General features: G+C 36.9%; 1 protein-coding gene across 1 annotated transcript in view; it reads right to left on the bottom strand.

Annotated features, from left to right (window-relative positions):
* The window catches only part of SLK (STE20 like kinase), a 48916-nt gene that overhangs the window by 7870 nt on the left and 17720 nt on the right, over nucleotides 1-23326 (bottom strand). The window contains 14 exon segments of the mRNA XM_033065655.2: nucleotides 617-805; nucleotides 1744-1868; nucleotides 2110-2239; nucleotides 7301-7480; nucleotides 7751-7874; nucleotides 8155-8285; nucleotides 9558-10928; nucleotides 12619-12747; nucleotides 13714-13795; nucleotides 14400-14594; nucleotides 14714-14786; nucleotides 17285-17434; nucleotides 18162-18210; nucleotides 20392-20556. Coding sequence (XP_032921546.1) covers nucleotides 617-805; nucleotides 1744-1868; nucleotides 2110-2239; nucleotides 7301-7480; nucleotides 7751-7874; nucleotides 8155-8285; nucleotides 9558-10928; nucleotides 12619-12747; nucleotides 13714-13795; nucleotides 14400-14594; nucleotides 14714-14786; nucleotides 17285-17434; nucleotides 18162-18210; nucleotides 20392-20556 — 3093 coding nt within the window.

Below are 23326 nucleotides of genomic sequence, written 5' to 3' on the forward strand. Positions count from 1 at the left end.
AGATCAAGCTCCCTACTCAAAGCAGGGTCACCAGGAGAAGGCTGCACAGGGCTGCGTCCTGGTGGGTTCTGAGCATCTCTATAATCTCTCTGGACAACCTGGTCTAGTGTTTGACCGTCTTCACACTAAAAAAAAATGTTTTTTCATGTTGAAGTCAGATTTTCTATATTTCACTTGTGGCTGCTGCCTCTCACCCTGGCATTGGGCATCACTGGGAAGAGTCTGGCTCCACCTTCTTTGCTCCTTCTGCTAAGTACTTATACACATGAATAAGACCCTCCTGAGCCTATTCTCCTTCAGGCTGAAACATCCCAGGTACCCCAGGTGGCTCCTTGTGTAACAAGACACCTGAGTCTCTCAGCCATCTTTAAGGCCCTTTGCACGACCTACTCAAATAAATCTGTGTCTGGCTTGTACTGGGAAGTGCAGGACTGGGCCCAGCACTTCAGAAGAGTCTTCCCAGAGCAGCAGGGAAGGATGATTTCCTCTGACCGCATCCAGTGCATCAACCCACTTTGGTACCATCTGAGAACTTGTGAGAGTGCACTCTATTCCATCCTCACATTTACATCACATTCAGCATTTACAATATTAACGCTATTAATTTATTAATTACCTGCTTAATTTTTTCACGATCTTGGTCTGGAGAGGCAAATGAATTGATTCTCAAACTTTTCTTAAACATGGCCATCCGAGTCTTTGCTTCACTCCGCTGGATTTTAGGCAGTCTGGCTCTTTCCTGAGTTTGCTTGTTCTTTAACTCCTCTATAAGGCGTTGATTATACCTCTGCATTTGTTCTGTTTCCTGAAATGTTAACCACGTGGAAATGTTATACAGTAACTGTGATGTTATACAGTGTGCATCTCTTTTCATCAGTAAGTCCCCAGTGTCAGTCAGTGCCTCTCAGCAGGAACCATTCCCAGCCCCAGGAGTAACAATGGGGAGAGAGGAGGGGCTTCTTCCAGAGAGCTCTGATCTTGCTCAACTCAAAGAAAATTCTCTAATCAATGTAAATATACATATATTTTACCAGCACTTTGTCAACTCCTACACTGCCTTTTACTCAAAAGAAGAAACTCCTTTTTGTGTAACTGGACTTCTGGGCTACAGTTGTGGAGGGGCAGTTTGCTGCAAAAGTAGAGGAAAGCAACAACTCACATGGGATAAACCAGATGGGACAGAACAAGCCTTCAGTGGAAGCTGCTCTTGCTCTGATCACCAAGAGATCCTCAAACACCTCCCTGGTTTACATTTTCAGAAATTGAACTATTTGCTTTCATGTATTCTATAAAAACCAAAATGCCTTGTGCAAAGTAAGGATTCAGCTATAAAGAGACAGTTGTCAACTACTTGCCCAGAAGCTAATCCATTTCATTCTGCTCACTTAATTACAGGATTATTTACCTCTGAACAGATTTGTTTAAACACAAATCAAAATTGGTTTTGGGGGATAAGCAGAATTTGGTATTTATAGTAAAAGATTGATGTTGTGGTTGGTTGGTGGATTTTTTTTAAGAGAATCAAAAGGGAAAATATCATTATTTATACTTCTTATACTACTAAGGTATTCAAGTAAAATGAGTAAGATTTTTTAAAACTCAACAGAACATATAACAGCTTCAAAATACTTGTCTGTATCTTGCCTGTGCAAACAAACAGCACCAGGAGAGATCCTAAGACTACTTGACAGAAAAAAATTAATATTATAATACACAAGAGAAAGTGTCAAAGTAAACACTAACTTTTTCATGCCTCTTAAGCAGCTGGTGCCTCTGCATGAAGTACTGATCCTTGAGCTGCTGCTTGAGGAGCTGGTGTTTCTCCTGTAGGTGCCGCTCCTCCAGCTCCCAGAATGCAGCTTCACGAGCTGGAAAAAAGAGGAAGGTTGGTTCAGGAATTGTAACCCCATCCCATACTCCCCAACCTCCTGGTGTATGTTTAGAAGCGACCTACAATCGCATTTTATAAACAATGCTGTCCAATAGCAAATGTTTTTATTACAGTTCTAGATTAGTCACGAAGGTTTTTGACTTCATAAAGTGAAGAAAGACCATTGTTTTACTAAAACACCAGGGTCTGTTTTGAAGAGAGAGCCTCGTGCTGGATACCTCTCATGAGCTGCTGTTTGTTGTTGAGGCAATCTCGTTCAATAGTGGCCAGTTCCGTCTTCTGCTGCTGAATTATTTTCTTCAGAGATGCATCCAGTTCTTGTTGCTGTTTCTGCACAAACTCCTGCTCCTAGTAAAAACCAATAGAAGTAAATTAAATTGGGGTCTTCTAACCACATTACATGTTAATGAAACTCCCAGTTCTCTCAGCATTAGTTATATATGAAAACAAATACATCTATGAAAGTTTGAGCTAGCGTGCCTTGGCTATCAAATTATCCATCTTTTGTATTTTCTACGTGCAGAGTAGGTAAGAGCGTATCCATGTTTAAATAGCACCTTCAGAAATAAGACCAAAGGTAACAATCTAGCCAGCCATCTGCAACTCATTCCATCTCTTGTTTCTCCTCAGAACAAGTTGCAGGTTCAGAGCTAGCAAAGACAATACTCATCTTGTTCTAAAAAGGGTTAATTATTCACGTATGTAAGAAAATGAAGGTATGTATGGTTATTCTGCTTTGGATGATTAGTTAAAGCCTATTTATTTATACAGTTGGGTTTCAGATCTGTGTGGTTTATCTTGTCCTTAGGGCAGGGCTGTTGAGGCTGGGAGTTCTGCAGGACCACTGTGCAGACACCCCATGGCTCTGCACAGCCGTAACCTGCTCACAGCCAAGCTGAGCTGGCTCCTCACAAAGGGATTTATCACCTGCATCTTCCCATTATCCAGGTGTATCAATGTTACATCCCTTCATGAAAAGCAGGCAGCATTGAGTCCCCCTCCCACGCCCCAAGACCTAGGGCTGCCTTTCTTCTTTTCAACTGTTAAAAACCACAGCTATGAGCATGCAAGCATGCACACACACAGACACTCTCACACCCGCCTTAAGAACAAGAAATTGAAGCAGATGCTTCTAGCACGATATCAAGGACAATGGCAGGACAGTGGCAGAGTCTTATCAGAGCCAAGGTGGGTTGCTGAAGTCCATAAAAATAGAATTAAGTGTTCATTAAAAGTACTTTTTATTATGACCAGAAGAATCCTGGTTTTCATCTTCACAGAAAGTTATAAATAGATGAGCCTTCTATGTCTCTTAGTGGACAGTAGAGTTATACTGCGACACAGACATGTAATATAAAACCAGAGGTGAATTAAGCTGACAGTGATAGACCTGAGAGTACAAAAAGAATTGGAAGGTGATGTCTGTAAATTAAGTCAGACACACCTAACTGAATTTATGGAGTGCCAAAAAAATACTGGTTTTTCCCTTTATACCTGAAAAGGATTAAAAGACTACTACAAGTTTAATATTCTGAAGGTGCAAACACATAATTAATATAGTGTTTAATTTGCTGGGAGATTTTGAATTTCGAGGGAATGGGGGAAAGGTGCTCTAGTGTAGTCAAAAAGTGCTTATGCTCCAGCTTAATACATTTAATCATTTAAATATCATTGCTGCTCTCTCTACAGAGTAACTCTTATAAAGTTTTAATACCTGCTAGTGCTGTAAGATAAACCAGGCAATCTCAAGAAATACACTGGCCTTTCTGCTTCCCACATCTACTCAAGTATCACATAAAATAAACGTCACCGACTTTTACTAAAGAATGTGTTGGGTGATTAAAAGGCAGACAGAGCAAGGCAGTCAACCTTTTTCAAAGTACCACTTGGTTATACACAGTAAGTATAATAAAATAAACATCTTTAAAATACATGGTTTCACTGCACACACAGCATACAAGTCACACAATGTTCCTCACATGTGCTGAGCAAGTATCATTTAGCATGTGTGAACCCTCAGTGTCTTGCTCAGACTGAGTAACTACTGTCTTTTGGAACTTTTGACTATGGACAGTGCCCAATTACCTAAATTGGTGCTAACCAGTTTGCAGACAGCAGTAACATTGATCAGCACATATGAGTAGAAGAGAAAACACACATCTGGAAAATCAGGAAGATAAACTTTCACTGTGTTGCATTTTAAGACTTACATCCTGCATTTGTGCGTTGAAAAGTGTACATGAAGACAACTGAAAAGACTGAATCATAACCTGAGCAACACCCTGTGGGACACAATGTAATTCTGTGTCACAATATAGTGAAATGTATTTCTGTTCTTTAAAAAAAGAAATGAGATCTGTTGTAGGTTAGTAATAAACATTTGAAATGTCAAGGCTAATCACACAAGTAGATGCTGATGAAAGTTCTAGATATTCTAAAACTAAACAGTTGCACCTTGCTTAGCACTTATCATTCCAAGCAATGATATTTCACATTTAAAATCTTCTTTCACCTCTCTTCGACAAATTGAAACTAGCAAAGGAAATTAACCATGTTACTGTAAACACTATGAAAAATTAGATTTTTGTTTCCTTCATATGTTTAGAGACATAGCTTTGCTATGGGGAAAATGCTGGAACTCAATCACCTTCTATCCTGGGAAATCCCCTCTTAAATTAAACACATAATCAAATAAAGTTGCTATTATTTTTTACTAGGTCATTCACATAAACATTTAATCTTTAAGTTACTCAATCCAAACCTGCTCTTGCTGCAGTTCAAACTCACTCTGTACAAGTTGTGGCCATCACAAAGCCAATATTTTTCTAAAATACTAGCCCTCTTTTTAGTTGGGTCACAGAAAAGCACCAAGTCTGAAGGCATGAAATCACAGATGATGTTTTGTAAAGTTTCCATACACCTACACTTTGACATTTAAGTAACATTTTACTTAATTTGTTCTACTCCTATAAACAAGATGTCTCACGCTTACATATTAGATATATTTTCCTCCTCTGCGCTTTGTGTAGTTCAAAACTTCCTCCTGAATATAACCTTTAAAAAAAAGGACCCATGGAGTACTTACCACTCATAAAACCACTGTAAATAAACCTGCTGTAGAAGAATACCATTCTTTTTCAGTAGAGCACACAAGATCCTACACTTGACAGTACAAACCTGGCAACTGCTGCTCCTACATTTCTACCAGTTAAGTCTAAGATGTGACACGGGAGTACTCGAAGGAAGAGAGCAGTTTGTAGGGTTAGTTTGAGTTAAGTTCCATATACACTCAACAACAAGAAGTGAAATCATCAAGCTGTGTGAATACTGCTGCCTTTTGTATTTTAGTAGCTTGAAGCTGCCGTTGTTACCTGAGCATGCTGGCTTTGTGCAAGCTCCTCTTTCTTGCGTTTCATGAGCTCTTTTCTCAGCTCTTTTGGTGCTTTCTCCACTTCACATAAAACCTACAGTGTATACAAGCATGCAGAAGGTGGCAAAAAGAACACTTTGTCTCCACAGCAAGCACTACTGTGAACATAGAGACATGCAGGGCAAGCACTAGAGGTAGTGGGAAGCATGCATTACTTCAGTGGCAGGGATGTTAGAAAGAGCTTAATGAAAAGAGAAAGAACAATAGGTGCTTTATGCATGCCAGCAGTGCAGAGAGGAGGGATGTGCCAGTGCTTTTTGCATGCAAATGCTGCCCAGTGCCCTCAGAAATGGCAGTGCCTCACTTGTGCTTCCATGCAGCTGCCAGGAGAGTCAATACTTAAGAAAATCACCACCTGCAAAAGTGGTATTTTCTTGGATCACTATGACAAAAGGACTACAGAGTATGTTACCTCACATAAAGCTGTGAAAAATGGTTGGAAGCTTAAAATAACTTCCATTGAAAATCAGCTATTTCCGACACTGTCTCTAACCTGAATTTACAAGATGCCATTATTAGTGTCTCTGACCATAAATGACATCTACACAGCTTATGTCTTCAAAATTATTATCCAAGCAAACAAAACATTATTTGGTTGTGAGTGTTTGGTTCTGAAGAATTTAAAGCAAAACCCACCAAAAAATAAATGTGTTTTCCAGAAACTTGTCATGACACGTATGCTGGGATGGAACGTGTTTCAGTACACGGTGAATTAGACAAGATTAGCAGAAAGATTCTAAATATAACCTGGCTAAATCGACTGACTATTAATCTGTTAATTTGCTGATGAGTTTTGTTTTTCAGAATTACAAAAATGTAGCATTGTACACTTCAATATAAAGGATAGTTTTAGAGCAGCAGCTGCATTTTCCTTCAAACTGTACATCGCCTTTTTAAGCTTTAAACACAAAACTATGCACCCAGAGAAAAATGCCTGTTTGTTTAATAGTGGAAGCATCAGAAAACAGAGTCCAAATCACCACATGCTATTCTTATGTCCATGAAAGAACTGCTTTTAGCTAAGAGCAATACGTAAAGTTCTCCCCGTTTCCCACATAGAACCCAATCACCAGTGAACAGAGAGAGACTCAAAATGCAAGAGGTACCGCAAAAGAAGAAAAATTGTTATTTATATATGAGCATACAGTTCAAACTGAATACAACTTATTTTTCAATGCACTTTTGTGCTACAGGATTATTCTATGCAAAAGCATTGACAGTTCAGCTTTTTAAAGAAATCTCTGAGTCTAGTAACTATTAGAGCAAACACTAGAGCCATTTATATACAAATGAAATAAAATGAAATAAAACAGCTTTTAAGGTGCAAAATCCTTATGGAAACATATCACCTTTCCTTAATCCAATGCAATTAATTGCTCAAGTTATCAGTCATTTTGCTGTATGACATTTACGAAATTAAGTGTAAAAGATTTTAGGTTATCCAGACTTCTCTCTCCTGGCTCTCCTTTTGAGCTAACAAACCAAATCCATATTACTGCTGTCACTGCATGAAAGAAATTCTAAACAATTACAGCACACATTCAATAAAAAAATCTAACAAATTAACAAAAACAAAACATACCTGAAATTACTGTCTTTGAAATTCTAATTTGTTAAGTATATACTAAGTACTACAGTTGGGGATTTTTTAAAGTAGAAATCTCAAATATTTTTCATAATCTTTATGAAAATAGCTTTTCTTGATTTCGTATTTGAGAGAAAATATTTTATTAAATATTGTGTGAAAAATAAAATCTTCTAACTTGATGATGTTTTCTAGATTAAGTCAATACCTCAAGCTTCCTGTCAGCTGTTTGTATTTCACTTTAGGCAGTTAAACAAAAGAAACAATTCTGACTGGTAGTGACACTTCCAAACCTCAATACAGCACAGGCTTGACAAGGCTTCTGGGAAACCTAATCTCAGCTGTTTGCTATGCCCATACTCTACTTATTTTCCATATTATCATCATCTCTTACCTCTTTTTTTTTGTTTTTCAGCACATTCTGGAATTTGGACAACTCCTTCTCCTGCTCAGCCTTGATGCGCTTTGCTTCATCCCGCAAGCGATTTGTGTGTTCCTGCTCCAGGCGCTCGATCGTCTGCTTCTGCTGCTTCTCCAGGTTCTCTATCTCTTGATCATACTGTCGCTTTTTACTCTGTAAAAATCATTTGGCACTTTTTTTAGAAAGCTAAGTCCTGTTATGTGAAGTGCTGTAGCACAGCAGGGAATGGCCATGGGAGACTGTTGTGGCAGGCAAGCCCCAGCATAAGCTGGGCACCCCACAATGGAAAATATTGGCTTTTGTTTAAGAACTAAGACTTAAGCCTGAGCCATCATGGCAGGGAACACCTGATTGCTGTTAGCACTATTCTTCCTAGTCCATCAAGATGTCATGTTTTAAGAGAAGCAAAATGCAGAAACTCACTGTCATTTCCTGTTCAAAACGTCTGTACATCTGCTCTCGCTGCTGCAAAAGCTTATTGCTGAGCTGCTGTTGGGCTCTCTGCTCCTCTTTCTGAAGAAGTCTCAGCTCTCTGAGCTCTTGACGTCTAATAAGGACAAAGAACACTTAATACTGATGGGAAAACAAAAGAAGTGGAAAATGACAAGAGAGAAAAAGGACCATTGACAACTTGGGCCCAGTTAAACTAATTTTGAACTGATTGTCTTAAGAAACAGTTTACATTCACTTACTTTACATTCACATTACTAAAAAAATGTAAATTAATCCCCAAATATAACTGAAATAGTCATTAGCCCCCTTGTTTTATTCAAAGAAAAAATATCAGCTGCTAGTCTCTTGAAAATTTTACTTTTAGAAACACTTACCGTAGAAATCTCATTTCTTCACTTTTTGAATCATTTTCAGTAACTATTTTTGATGTGGTTACACTCACTTCTACTCCATCAACAACAAACTTCCGAGTTTTCTTTAATGTTTTCTTCTGCCTTCTAGTTTCCTAAATTAAGCATTAATAAGTTATGTATTGATTAAGCTTATATTCTTTCTCCCCCCTTTTTTAATATTGAATTATATTAAATATTTCTGAGAATGTCTTCTATAAAGTAATCAAGAGTCCTTCCCATCAGGTGTCTCACTAATCAAGTGAAAATTTGAAAAATTCCAATAAACTGAAACTTTCTAGTAAGGAAAGGAAAACTGCAATTATTGATTATCCAAAGCACCAGAATATAAAAAATAAGCTAGATAAACTCTGAAGAGAACTGATGTAGTTTTATTTTCAAGAGCTGAAGATAGTTGCATTTACTGTTTGCTTTTGACCATGATTTCCCCAGGCACTAACACATATTTAATTCTGAAAACCAGTTCTGAACAGGATAACAATTCACTCACCTACTTCCTTCTGCTTTGGACATAAAGTGAGTTTAATTTTTTTTAAATTGATATACATTAGCCAAAAATGATATTCCTGACTTATCTTGCTGACAACTGAGAAGTCTCAGTTATCAGAGCTGCTGTTGTTTCATTGCAAGAACAGAAGGACCCCAGCTGAAACTGCACCATCTCCATCGTGTCAGGGCAACTGCAAACATCCTTGTGTTTAGTACAGCTATGCCAATCTGATTTTTTTGTTTGGTTGTCTTTCTAGGTTTGTTTTTCCTCCTTTCAAGCCCACATGAGAGTTACTATCCTAACATGGCTATGTTCATATTAATACAAAGATTACAAATAAAATTCATAGACTGGAATTTGCTTCCTCTGACTTGGCTCATTCACAGTGACATAACAGCATGGACACAGAACAACCACAGGAGAACACTGACTGGAATAAACAAATCCAGCAAAAGGTCTGCCTTGGGTCTCCCAAATCCAAACAGAGACAGAAGATGGAAGTGACAGGAATTCAGATTAGATGTTCCGAAGGATTTTTCCCATTAAACAGCAATTCTGTGCATTTAGCTTGTCTTCTGAGTATCAGCCCTGACCTACAACTGCCTGCAAATCTTCATGTTTCATATTATTACACTTCCTTTTATGGGTTATGCTATTATGCAATACAGTAAGAAACTAATTAGCATAACTGCACAAAATCCAGACATTGTTGTTCTGCGCCATTTAGAATACTCTGATTTCTACAAAGCTTTGTATATACGTGTCATACTGGTTTCTCCCTCAATACTTTGCTTTGTAGCAAATGTAACACTTGGAGATAATTTCAGGGTTACACTCACATGAGATTTTACATCTAAAAATATATGCTTACACTTACCTGTAGAGATATTGATCCTGTCTCTTTGTTTTTACTCAGGAAACTGGAAATAGACAAGTTCAAATCAATGCTGCTGTTATCAGCTGTAGAACCAGTGCCTGAATCTGCATCATTTTCCTTCAAATTCTCTGATTCCAGTTGCTGTAGTGTCTCAGTATTGCCCTGATTATCTGTTTTGACTTTCTCATTTTCTTCAGTGCTAATACTTATACTGGGGACTGGAGTGACTTCAGAGTCATCAGCTTGTTCACTGACAGCATCTTGAAGCTTATTCTTCATGATTTCATCAGCAGTAACTGCTGGATGTTCTTTGTCTACCTGGATGTTGTTTTCCTGCAAATTCTCAAGTCTGTGCTCTCCTGAATTTTGGTCTGTACCAGTCAGTTTATCAGGAATATCCTCAGGTTTGTTCTGTAATGCCTTCTGCTCTACCATGTCTTTTCCAGAGTCTTTGATCTTTGTTTCCTCTGTGATGTTTATATTACTGATACCCTCATTTTCACTTTCTGCCAGTTTCTTGTCTACTTCGACCACTTTATCTTGGCTTTCTGATAAAGTTTCTTCCGAGCTGATTATCTCATGGACCTGCTTAGCCTGACTTTCCACTGTCTTATCCTCCAGCTCAGGTACTTTATCCCCATCACTGATAGGTGTTTCAGCAACAGCATCTATCTCCTTAACGTTGTCAATTCCATGCTTTAATTCCTTTTCTTCATCAGACACTTTAACTGTCGCATCAGGCAGAGTTTCTGCAGTGGTATCTATTACTGCCTCTTTCTGAGCTTCACCTTTGTCTTCCTTATGCTCTGTATCTCTATTTTCTGCAGGGACCTTTTCTTCCTCACCGTCCAAGAGATCCGTTCTCTCTTCCTTCTCTTCTTTTTCACCAGATTCCTTAGAAATGCCTTCTTCAGTTTCTACCCTATTTTCAGTTGCAGGTACTACTTTCAGTTTGTCATCTTCTATCTGTTCCTCTGGCATGGAATTTTCTTTCTCTGTTTTTAAGTTAGGTTCATTCTTTATTTCCACATCAAGTTCTTTACCTCCTTTCTGGGGCTCTGCATCCTCATGCATTTTTTCCAGGCTTTCTGTACTCTTTTCTGCTGGCACCATTTTGCTTTGCTCATCTTCACCAGTTGGCAAAGAACCATTCTGCACTTTAACATCACCAACAGGAGTATCATGTATGTTATCAGCTGTTTTCCTAAATTTAATGTCCTCAGATTCATCTCCAGTTGCTTTGTCCTCAATGACATTACTTTCTGTTTTCTCAGAGAGAGATTCCAGGACAGATGCATTCTGTGAAAGCTTATCCTCTTCAGAGCTGGCAATACTAAGGTCAGAGGATGCACGTTTCTCTGCAGGTAACTGCTAAAAAATTAAAGCAAGAAAAACATTCAGCCATTTTGTAACTTAATCAAAACACAGTTTTATGCAAGAACACGTGAACAGAGATCAATACTGTATTCACATGAATTTGATAACTTCACAGTCCTTCCCTTGGACTATCACAGAATAAACACATGAATTGAAGAAAAGCCCTGAACAGGAAGTTTCACTGTGATCAAGGGAAAGGGATTATAATCATCAGCTACTCTTCAACGGTCTTTTTCTTTTCACATTCCTTCTTTTTATCAGTTCAGCTCCTCAACAGTCTCAGCTACACTTGTGTTTGAAAGACTTAACTTTGTGCCAGCTGGGCAAGGAAGAAACTGTAGCTTTAGTTAGTAAACACTGATAAAATGCAATATTAAGATCTTCTGCTTCCCTTTGTGTTCTTCACTGAAAATGCCTGAAAACTTTTCATCTTTTAATCATGTAGAAACCCTGTTAAAATGGTGAAAACCTCCAGCAGATCTGATTAAGTGGCAGTACAGAACTAGAGCAGAAACAGTTACCTCACTGTAGAAACTGCCGCTGTCAGAATATGAATAAATGTTATCAGATTCCATAGAGACATCCAAAAGAATATAGTAATAAAGCATCATTTTAACCACAATTGCCCATTCACTCTTCAAAGTGATTGTGCTATCTGTCTGTCTGTATTTACTGCTGCAACCCTGTAATTTGCAGATCAGGCTTCTGATTTGCCATAGGGAACATCCTAGGTTGGGTGTTGCAGCAAGCACAGGTTTGATTGTGCATTTTCCTACATTAAAAATTTCCCAAGCATACAAAAACCAATTCCTTTTAAGTCAAAATTGCATTTATAATATTTCTTTGTGTAATTGTTCTAGAAGTTTAGTGTTGATCTCCCAGGAGTGTTTAAAACCACCCCAAGTAAATAACATGAAGGGCTCTACCCTCATTCTTTCCTACAATGCTGCCTGTGAGATAGCGAGTCCCAGGGTGGGCTCACTCCAGCCCTCCTGGATGGGGAGCTGCTGGGGATACACATTTGGGTGGGCTGGGAATGAGGTAAGCAGGCCCAGGGCTGCGAGGAACGTGCTGATGGGTGAGGGGGGAATGAAGGCACCTGCTCCAACACTTGACCTCTCAGCAGTGCAGGAACAGCAGCTCCAGGAGGCATGGGGAGCACACAGCCTGGCACTCAGAACCTGCACCCCACCCCTGGACATCACAGCTTTCCCTCTGACAAACTACACTCACTCTAGGATTCTTAAAACATCTTTAGAACCACATTCTCTATAAAATATGGCTTTTTTTCCTTTTCTTTGATAGCCATGACTGTAAAATCACAAAGTTAGTTTACAGCATAATAGTCAAATACCTTTCTTAAACACATATTTCCTCATTCACCCAGTCATTACGACTTAAAACCATTTACATAAGAATCAGTATCTTATTTAAAAAATATCACATATACATATAAAAAATTTAAGATATTAGTCTTTATTAGCTACTATTTGTAAGTAGTTTTTAAGGAGTTCAAACATGCTAATTTTGAAATTGCTAGCTACCTATTTTGTAATAAGTTTAGAGCATGTTTATGATATTATTCCTAGGAGATCGGATGTCAAAGTTGGGCTAATACAACTGAAACTGAATCTCTATGGGAAATTGGCAACAGCATATTAAAAAAAGTAAATTTTAAACTGACCAGAGAATTTTCTGTTTCTTCTTCCTCATCCTCATCTTTACCATCTTCAACTTCTTCTGTAACTTCAGCCTTAGCTTCTGCAATCAATTCTCTTATTGGTTTATTTGAAGTAACAGTAACAAATGGATGCTTGTGGAAAAAAAAAAAAGCACAATATTAAGTGGTGGCTTCATAGTATACAGTGGGAAAATCATAATCTGAAAGAAATATAACTTCAAAGAAGTGTTACTTTGGTTGCCTCACATTTGAAGATTCACAATTAACTGTTACAACGTGTTTTTTCTGCAGAGTTCATAAAATCAAAACATTTATATTCAAATATACTGCATAAGTAGACTAACAAACTTGCTAAAAATACAATTTATTAATTTATACTGACCTTTTTCACAATCCAAAGAATAGAAGTAGAAAGATTTTTAAAAAGGTTATTTTTCTTGGAATTATGTTTCATTTCAGTTCCACAGTGAAATTATTTCTTGACAAGCTTTATCTACAAAATAGGTTTTCTGGAAAAAAATGTGCTTTGCCTTTGCAACAACTTTTCCTAACGTGAGTTAGAATTCTACCCTTTTCTTTAAGAGCAAACAGGTGCCTGTTCCTCTCCTGCTGCCTGAATCTTCTTTCTCTGCTTGGCCCTTCTGTTTAAATCTATTCAGCAAATGCCAGATGGATTGCGGATAAAGCAAATGGGTGCTGACGTTAAACACAAGCAAACATACCTGCTCACATCTATTCCTGTTCAGCTGTTCTGCAGTGACAGCATTACAGAAGAGGGCTGAGCACTAAAGCTTTTAAAACACCTGTCAGCAACTGGCCACAGACCTAAACAACTCCTTCATCCACTGTAAGTATCAAAGTATAATTACTTACACAAAGTTATTAGTATATTACAGCAAAATATGTTAAACTAATAACCCAATCTGTGCATGGTATGATTTAATCAAATTTTACCAAATGAGGATCAATTTTAAAAACAGATTGTGGTGAAACACCTAATTTGAAAATATTTAAGTCATTACTATAACACCGCTCTGCTTTTAAAAAATATATAAAATATGCTTTAAACAACAGTTCTGAACGATTAACTCTTCCTACCTGTAGAAGTTGAGTTGCACTCCACCTTGCATCTACATTCTTTTCCAAACATTTCTTCAGAAAATCTTTAAAATCTGATGACCTACACAACAAGTAAACAGGCAATGGTTGTTCTGTCTTAACATCAGACTAGCATATAAACTGAAATATTCTTTAGGTTCATATGAATCTACACTGCAACTCCAACTCCTGCTATTGATTCAGAAAAACACAAAGGGAATACAGGAATGTCAAGACCAATACAGCACAAATACAATCTTTAAAAGGTTTGTCCATTATCAGAAGAATTTACTTTTTGCTCTGGACTATTAATACACCTCATCGCTTTATCACTAATTGAATCATGTGAAGATGTTAAATCGATCAAATAGATATTGGCTTTTAAAAATATCTTCTTAGTATAAAAATGCTTTAGCTTCCTTTCACCCAATCTTTTTAGATGGCCTTCAGATCTGTTACTACATCTGTAAAAAAGTTATTTCACATACATTTTAAGGCAAAACTTGTAAAACACTTCTTGTATAACAGCTTCTATACAGAACTATGGTCAAAAAGTTCAAATTGTCTGAGAAGACATATATATGTATACACACATGTACAAACATATACTGGGATTGTATGGACCTGCCTTAATGCATAAAGCTACACCACAAAGCGGGTGGGGAAGCTGTCAGTAAAATACAAACCATTTTGACGGCTGTGCCAATGTCGGCGGATCAGATTTTGCGATTTTCAGCAGCACTCGCATGGGGTTTAGCTCATGATGAGGTGGCTCTATTTGAGCCATTTCTATTAAAGTAATGCCAAGAGACCAGATATCAGCCTTGTAATCATATGGTCTGTCTTTAGAGGTCTCACACATTACTACTTCTGGAGCCATCCTGCAAAGAGAGCAACCAAGTTCCAGATGACAAAATGTAATATCAAATTAATTAATATCAAATTAAAAGTAGCATTAAGATACTAGTTCATACTAAAAAGCCAGAAAGAGTGCACTTACCAATATGGTGTACCAATAAAGGAGTCTCTTCTTTGTATTGTTCTGGTGTTTTTAGCTGATACTCCAAAATCCGCTTAAAGCAAAGCAAACAGCAAAATGTTATTAACAGGGTGGTGGAAAACACACTATATTTTATTTTTTTCCTTCACAATGTCCTTTAAAATGGTATATTTCCAGAGTAAACATTCTTCAGTATTAAAACTTCAAAGTGAGATAAAAATATTTGTGTTCCGATAGCCAAGTGCCAAGGTTTTACAGCATTTATAATAAAAGATCCTGAATAAAACTTATTCTGCATTTCTAAAAAAAACTCCAAACCATAATGCTACTGTTAGGCTGTATGGGACAAAATATATATTTACTGCAGGAAAAAGTGCATTAATTTTAACTTGCCTAAGAAGTCTGTATTCATCAAACATGGCATCAACTATGTAATTAATTCAACAACACATTCAATTTTTAGTTTCAAGATTCAAATTTTCATGAAGTTACATTTCCCCTTCATCTTACAGGTTTCTTTCCACACGACTTTTCACTTCATAATAAATATCTGAAAGCTAGCATATGTACTTTTCATGTAATACCTACTCAAAAAACCAACTTTACCTCTTTGCAATTAGCTGTCTATAAAGCACTACATCACTCAAAAAAAGAAGACATTTAAATAAGTGTGATATGCTTATAACAGATATAATTTTGTTAATGAAGATCTAGGGATTAGAGTAAAGGGACAAAGAGCCATATGTTGCCATCTTTAATCTGTACAAAATTACTTGATGAGCTCAATAGTTGAGAAGTCTAATTTTGCTCAGAGAAAAAAAACAGTCAAGACTAAAATCTATTGGTTCAAAAGCAAAAGACTGAAATTTTGAGGGACTAAAGTATTGAAATAATATAACTCATATCCATATAAAAATAAAATACAATAAAATAAATTTACTTGCCACTCACACATCTGTAAAACAAGGAATTGCCCATTTCTTTGTATAACAGAATCCAAGTACAAGTAGTTTATAAGGAGTAAAATCCTCCTTCAAAGGATGCTGTATATTTTTCATAATTAAATCAAGTCTTTTTTTAGAAATCTTAATTAGAAATCCTGAATGCATCACCAAATGCACGTGTGGAAGAAATCTCCCTGTGGCCTGAACTGTTAAGTAGTATCTTGACAGCCTGCAAGGTGCTGTGCACCAACTAAGCTTGACAAAGTCTTAAAATAGTTCCAAGTCTGTTTGAGGAGAAGCCAGGTCATGTGAGGAAATGAACTGAAACAAATGACTCTTTGACCATGAGACTCCTGCTATGATCTGTAGTTTCTTTTACAGAAGTGCCAAGAAACTAAGACAGTGGTTCTATTACATTTAAACATCAGGCCTATGACCCCAAGTGCATCATGTTCAGGGTTCAAAGAAAAGCTATACCAGTAAAGTTACATACTCTGCAGACTAAAAGAAAGCCAGATGCAAGGATTATGTGTACAAGCAATAATCTTGTACAGAAGGAATCCATGGAAAAACACAATCACAATGAACTGATCAATTCAGCAAGGCAGATTCTTAAATATTCTCAGTTTCCTAATAGAGAAGGTGCACAGTACCTTGTTGAGACTGTGACCAGTATGAGTTAGGCAGGAGATATATTTCTGAATCTGGACATACCTTGCTTACATTTAACAGGAAAGTCTGTATCAAGGTTGTGAATTTAGAACCCCAGTTCCCTGTGGCAATATTCTGATTCTCCTTACCTTTGCCCTCTGTGCATCCAAAGAAATACAACTGATCACACACCATGCAGAGGGAAGGCTTTGAAACCTGAGCGTGGGTGGGGCTGCCATGAAACTATGCCATGGGTAGAGCCACTGTAAAGGCTGACAGCTTACATACATATTCCCCTGAAACAAAGTGGATCCAGATAATTCCTGCCCTTTCCTGGCTGAATGAAGGGATGCAATTCAGCAGCAGCAGCCCTTTGTCAGTTCTGCATGGAGGAATCCTCATCCACTAAAAATGTGGATGACTGCTTAAACTGAGATTTTAAAAAAACCCAGAAATCAAAAATAGTAAGATACATTAATTTTGCTCCATACTATTCTGTCTTAATTTCAGTGCAACAAACAATTGAAAAAGGCATGGAAAAACTCAGCTGGGTAATTAAGATTATTACATCTCTCTCAAAGGAAGGAACAACAGCACAAGATACTGCTTTTTGGTGACTGTGAACCATGTTCCCTTTCCAAAATAACAGCTTCAGAGGGAAGTTCTGATGTTATCACAGTAAAGGTAAGAATAATCAGGAACTTTATACTAAGAAACAGTAAGACCTATGATGACTTCTTGTGCTGATTTGGAAATATGGAAGATGTGACAAGTATGGTCACGATATTTGCTCAGGGTTTTTTGTTTGTTTGTTTTTCTTGATAGTATCAAACCACTTGCTTCTGAAAAACCTCTCAGTTTTATATTGGCATTTCAGTAGCTAAATATTGAACTCCAACAAACTCCAGTCTAAGGAAAATACAATTAAAAGACCATACCAAGTTCCAGGAAAGAGTTTTATTTGCAACATGCTTACCCAGTTTAATGTCTCCATCTAATGTGAAAAGAATATTGCCAGCTTTTAGATCTCTGTGGATGATCTTATTCTCATGCAAGTAGTTCAGTGCTTCCAGTGTCTGCCTGCACACCACTTTGATCTGTGGCTCTGTTAACGGCCTTTCAAGTTCTGCAAGAGAGAGACAGAAATAATCATAACATTTTTGCATTTCATGTTACATGTTCATAGCAAATAGTATAGTAATATATTGGAAAACTAATTAATCTGACAGATTCTAAGAATCACATGTCAGAAAAAAAATTCTATCTTAGAATATTTGCTCCTTCCAGTAAAGATTTTATTCCTTGAACTCAACCCTCTTCTCATTATGAATTATATATACCCACCTATCTGAACTGTGAAAAAGCTACATAGTTTAGAGATTGGTTCTTTTGTGTGGTATATACAGATGCTAAAGACCAGATGTTTTACTAACTGGTATTAGCATTTACTTAATTTGAGGAATAAGCACAGAAAACCTCCTAACTTTAATGTAGATACAATATAAAGAATTATCACAATGCAATGTGGAAGGTGGCAGTGGAAGGGGAAGAATGAGGTCCTGAAAAGAGCTCATACAGATTATGTTATGAGAACAGAGAGCTCCATAAGCAAAGAACAACATTTCACTTTCACTTAAGGGATTGAGACAAAAATGTGCCTAGAAAAGTAAATAAACACTTTGAAAATGAAAGATGTAGGTGTAAATATTAATTTTTAAACCCTAACATTTAAAACATAGCACACCAATTACATAAATATTTGCACATCAAAACAATACACATATGAAACAAGTCTTACATTATATATTATCATTTTTAGGTATTAGGATTATTGGTTGAAACAACTTATTTACCCAACATTACTGCATCTACTGCTCCTCCTGCACAAAATTCAATCAGGATCTGTATATAAACAAATAAAATACAGAAATTAGAAAATGAATAGGTCCCCTGAACTGAATCATTGATTAAGGGAGCATTATGGGGGGATCAGTTCCAGACTATACAGCCTCAATGCTGGTACTGTTACCCAGCTAAGGGTAGGGCTGTGCTGCTCAAGCAAATTATTTGAAAAATGCCCTGAGATCCTCTGACAAAAGTTTTAATCCAAGTATAAAAACAGCATAATAAAACTTATAAAACATAATGACACAGTCAGCTTAAATCTACTCCTTGTAATGTGATTTACATAATCCCTGCAAACTCATTTCTCGGTTATTAAGCTCTACTTCCATACTATAATCTCTCTGACTGAAAAGTCCAAGAGCTAAGTGATTTTCCAGTAGTTGATGGTATCTCCTGTATTTTTCAGATGCAATGAAAATACAGAATAGTACTCTTAAAGGCAATACTTGAAGGCCTTTATCTCAGAATGTAATAATACCAGAACAAGTTCATCCCCAGTTCTGAGCTTCCATTTGAAACAAAAATAAACTGCAATTATTTTTGAGCACAAACTATGCTGCTATGAAGGACAAAGAATAAAGACAAAGAAGAAAGAGAGGAGACAGAGATTGCCTCTTTCTTGTTCTCCTCAATCTCAAAGATTGATACTCCACTCTTCCTTATGTGCTATTATTCTTTATTTTGAACTTTAAATATTATAATCTTCGAAGAGCTAAGAAATATTTCTTGTCAGAATCTCAACAGTCAATATGCTTAGAAATAGTATTTTTTTTCTGTAGAGTAATTTTAAAATCAGCTTGTAATTGCCCATAAAAGAGGAAATCTCTAAGTATACCTTGTACCACAACACATATATACACCACTTATGTCACATATACTTCAAAAAATTATTGCAATTAATTCCCACAACAATGTACCAACAAATATATTATATAATGCAATTCTTTGTAAATCCTGTAAACATTATTCCATTTACATGCTCCTGTGTGCCAAGTAGGTAAGTGTGGGAAATTGTCCATAAAGAATTAATTTCCCTAAAATTAGTAGTTTGGTCTGACAAAGGTCTCTTTGCTAGAGAAATCATGTTTCTTATCTTGGAAAGCAAAAGTGTATTTAATGTCCAACTATCATTCTTCGCTTTTCTACCCCCACTAAATTCTGTTTATTTACCACATAATTATCCTTGTGGCTTTCAAGCCCCTACATTTCACTGTAACTACGGAGCTCCAATTTTATTTTTCGAGTGTTTACTTCTATCTTTATTCTGCCAGTGAAGCCTACCCACTCAGTTCCATATTGTGCCTCTATGCCTACTTGCTTTCATGCTGACCTTTATGCATAGAAATTTTTTCACTATTCCACTGTTTTATATAATATTTTACTCTGCACTGACATCATCAAGTTTTGAGCTCAGCAAAAGAAACATGATATTACACTTCCACCCTTTGCTCAAAGGATAAAGCTTATTTGTATGACTCCCAGGAAATCATCTTTTACTTGTTTTAGGTATCTTTTTGAAGTATAAAATCTTTAAAAAAACCCACCCATGTATTCTTTGTACCATTCCAAAAGCACCTCTAAATACTGCACTGTATTACCTAAAAGCACAAATCATTTTGTCACAGCTAAAGTTATCCAAGCAAATACCCGGATGTGGCACAGCAGGGATGTGCAATCCCACATACGCTCCCTGCACGTCAAGGTACAAATACCCAGGTTTAAGTAAATTAATTATGGGTCAAGTCCTGCTAAACTGTCCTTCCTGGGAGTGCTCACTGGCATCTAAAGCATGCACTTCATAGGCTGACCTCTTCAGCACATTATTTATTTTTCAGGTGTGGATTCTGAATCTCACTTTAAATCGTGCTAATGTAATTGAAATTTGAGTCCTGCTGTTACAAATAAGCACCAGCTGAGAACTCTCTCAACACACAAAACTGCTAATTTGCACATTTTAGATTCAAACTCCTGACCAAATGACTCAGGGGAGCACAGTTTTACAGTGACAATTTCTTAAGTCATACTCACAATTTACAAATTAATTTTGAAACTGAGTAGTTATCCCAACAGTGACAAGCTAGATGAAATCTGACAAATAATATTTTGATAAAGAAAAAAGTGCAATTTCAATAACCTCTCGGCATAAGAAAAAACATTTAGAAAAGGGAAAATACCTACCCACAGATTGTTTTCATAGTAGAAAGCATCTAGGAGCTTGACAATATTAGGATGATCACAGGATGCTAAAATATCAATCTCCACCATGTAATCTTCAAGTTCTTCTTCTGATTTAGTATCTATCACCTTTGCAGCAGCCAGAACTTTTGTCTCTTTGTTCTGAGCCTGTAAAAGAAAATGCACAGCATAGATATACATGAATTTCACCAGAAAACTGGCACCAGCAAAAAGACCCCACAAATAAAGCAACTATCTCTCAACACTTCTGTACAACTTCCTCCCTCTAGTTTCCTCCTCTACAAAAACAGAACACCTGCACATTAAAGAAGAGATAAAATCTAGTAGAAAAAGAATTAAATAACTTTTCTCAATGCCAAGAAACAATGAAAGGCAAGAATGTAAAAATACTTAATTCTTTAAACCATCATCAATAGCTCAAGATAACTGCTGCCTTACTAGGATGAAGTTTTGGGCTGCTCCTCAAACACCATCTATTAACACATGGCAAGGAGCTGGAAAGGAGCCTCTGCCCCTCTGTTTGTGCCCTTCTGACTCTCCCCACGTTGTGGCAGCACGCTGCTCCCAAAGCCAGGCAGAGAACCAGCTCCTCCCGCAGGAACCAGCAGGCTGCTCCTCTCCAGAGGGGGCTGTGAGCAAGCTCCCAGCTTCAAGAGCTGCCGAGCCATCACTGGTTTGTCTGGGCATTCTGTCCCCTTGCTTCAGCAGCCTGGGAGGACTCGCACAGAGGGGACTCATGGAAGGTGAGGCACGGCAATTGCTGCCAGCCCTTATTTCACAGCTTCTCACCTGCACAGCAGGGAGCTGGGCTGCTGCACTCATATGGACATCTACAGAGCAAGTACAACAAGCAAATGGAAAACAAGACTGTGGGTACCCAAGGAAAAGATAAAGCATCTCTGCTGCGCATTTAAATATTCTTTGGCTTTTTTCAAGATTAAGAAATTACAGACAAGTCAAGTGACTAAGTAAATAGCAAAACATTTCAGAAACCAGGAAATACTGCTTATTAACAGAACACTGCTGAAACCTAATCACAAAAAAATATATTCGCTCCCTAATAATTCTCTTGTCAGTTATGCTTGAAGGAATGCTCACTTCCAAGCTTTAAACAAGCAAGTGTATTTTTCTCAAGCCACGATAAAAACACTATTTTGTCAAGCAGTGATATTTCCAGTCACTCAATCTCTGAATAAAGGAAGTGCAGGATCAAAGTCTACTTCACCCATTGTATGTGAAGACCACAGAGCGAAGTCCTACAACTACTCAACTGAGTTTTTGACATTCAAATTAAATTAAATGGAAAGGAGGGACACAGGCTCTTGCCGAAACAGCAACAGGCAAGTACCTACAAGGGGAATTCCAACTTGGGATGTGAAGCATCACAAGGTGGTTCATCCTGATTCTGCTGATGTGGACTGTACATGGCCCCAAACCTATCTGGGATGATCCCAGGACAGAACACAGCAAAAATCCTAAAACGTGAACTTAATAGGCTACTGACTTTGTATCAATATCAGACAAAAGCTGATATCAGACAGCAAGTAAGAATTCTTAAGAATAATTTTGAAGGCCTAAGTATTATTACTTGCACAGCTATAAATAATTCTCTCAATGTGGCAAAAGATAATAATATCTTCAAAGATAAACATTTATATTAACTTTCAGTAAAACAGCAGTAACAGCAAAACACTTATAAAGCACAGTCCCAGCTGATTCATCTCATGTTGAGGGTAAAGGTTTTCCATTACATTTCTTTTTATCTCAATATACTTTCCAAAACAAAAACCAACCAAATCTTCCCAACCTCAATATTTGCCCTCCCATGTTTAACAACAAAGATAAGGACTCTGTCTAACATCATTTGAAAACCAACTACTGAGAAGTTTTCCAACACACATTCTAATAATAAAAAGGAAAAGGTCTGCTTAGTAACGCAAACAACACTTGTTTTGGTTTCATGCTTTGTAGCAAGAATGAAAGACCAACCTTCCTACTCTACAGCTGCAGTGTAAATTAAATACAAAAAGTGAAACAGATGTCTGACCACAACAGAATTACACTTGGTAGCTTTCTTTACATGTGCAGAAAAATGTTTTTTAAAGCACTTTTCTAAAGAACTCAAATTTAACTATAAATGTACTTTTTTGAAGCATGGATGGCCACACACTCTTCACTGCACCCTCACAGATACCTAAAAACATAAAGCTGAAAACAATTTTTACACAAATTTTCTTACAAACTATATAATGGCAATAATATTTTGTTTAAATAAAACCATTTACATCAGGTAACAGATGCTAGTGCTTTGAGATTCAGTTTCACCTTTAACAAAGAAAAGCCTTGCAAAGTTAGCGTGAATGTCTACATGCTCGGAAGTTTGCTGCATTTACAGCATATATTGGCTTTTACTACTGACAGAACACTTCGTATTTTGATTTTTCCCAGATCCTTTTGCTTAAAGTAACTAGAAATCTGCTTTGAGTAAGCTTCTATGATTTCCTCCTTGTGGCAACTATATTAAAATACCTCATTACAAACCATGAATTATTATAGAGACAGTGTGATTATCCTTATGAGTATCTTAATTATAAACAAAATAAATGTTTACCTTTGTTCTGACTTAAAATAGTAAAATTTTGTAGGCCTAGATCCAGACTTTTTTTCCAGCTCTTAAAAGAAAAAAGCTTTAGAACTAGCATATTTCCACTTGATATTTCTGAGGACTGATGAACCATTTTAAGTATACATCAAGTTACACCTGAAAAAAAATTCTATCTTTTAAAGTTCTTTTTCAATAAGGCATTAGTCATCTCTACCCCAAAATGCACTCTATAAAAAAATACCCATCTATTTGATTTACTGTAAGTAACATGCTCTTTTGAACTGTGTAGGAAAACATTTTACTGTGCCTGCA

Source organism: Catharus ustulatus, chromosome 8 (genome assembly GCF_009819885.2).
Source record: "Catharus ustulatus isolate bCatUst1 chromosome 8, bCatUst1.pri.v2, whole genome shotgun sequence".
NCBI classification, from domain to species: Eukaryota; Metazoa; Chordata; class Aves; order Passeriformes; family Turdidae; genus Catharus; species Catharus ustulatus.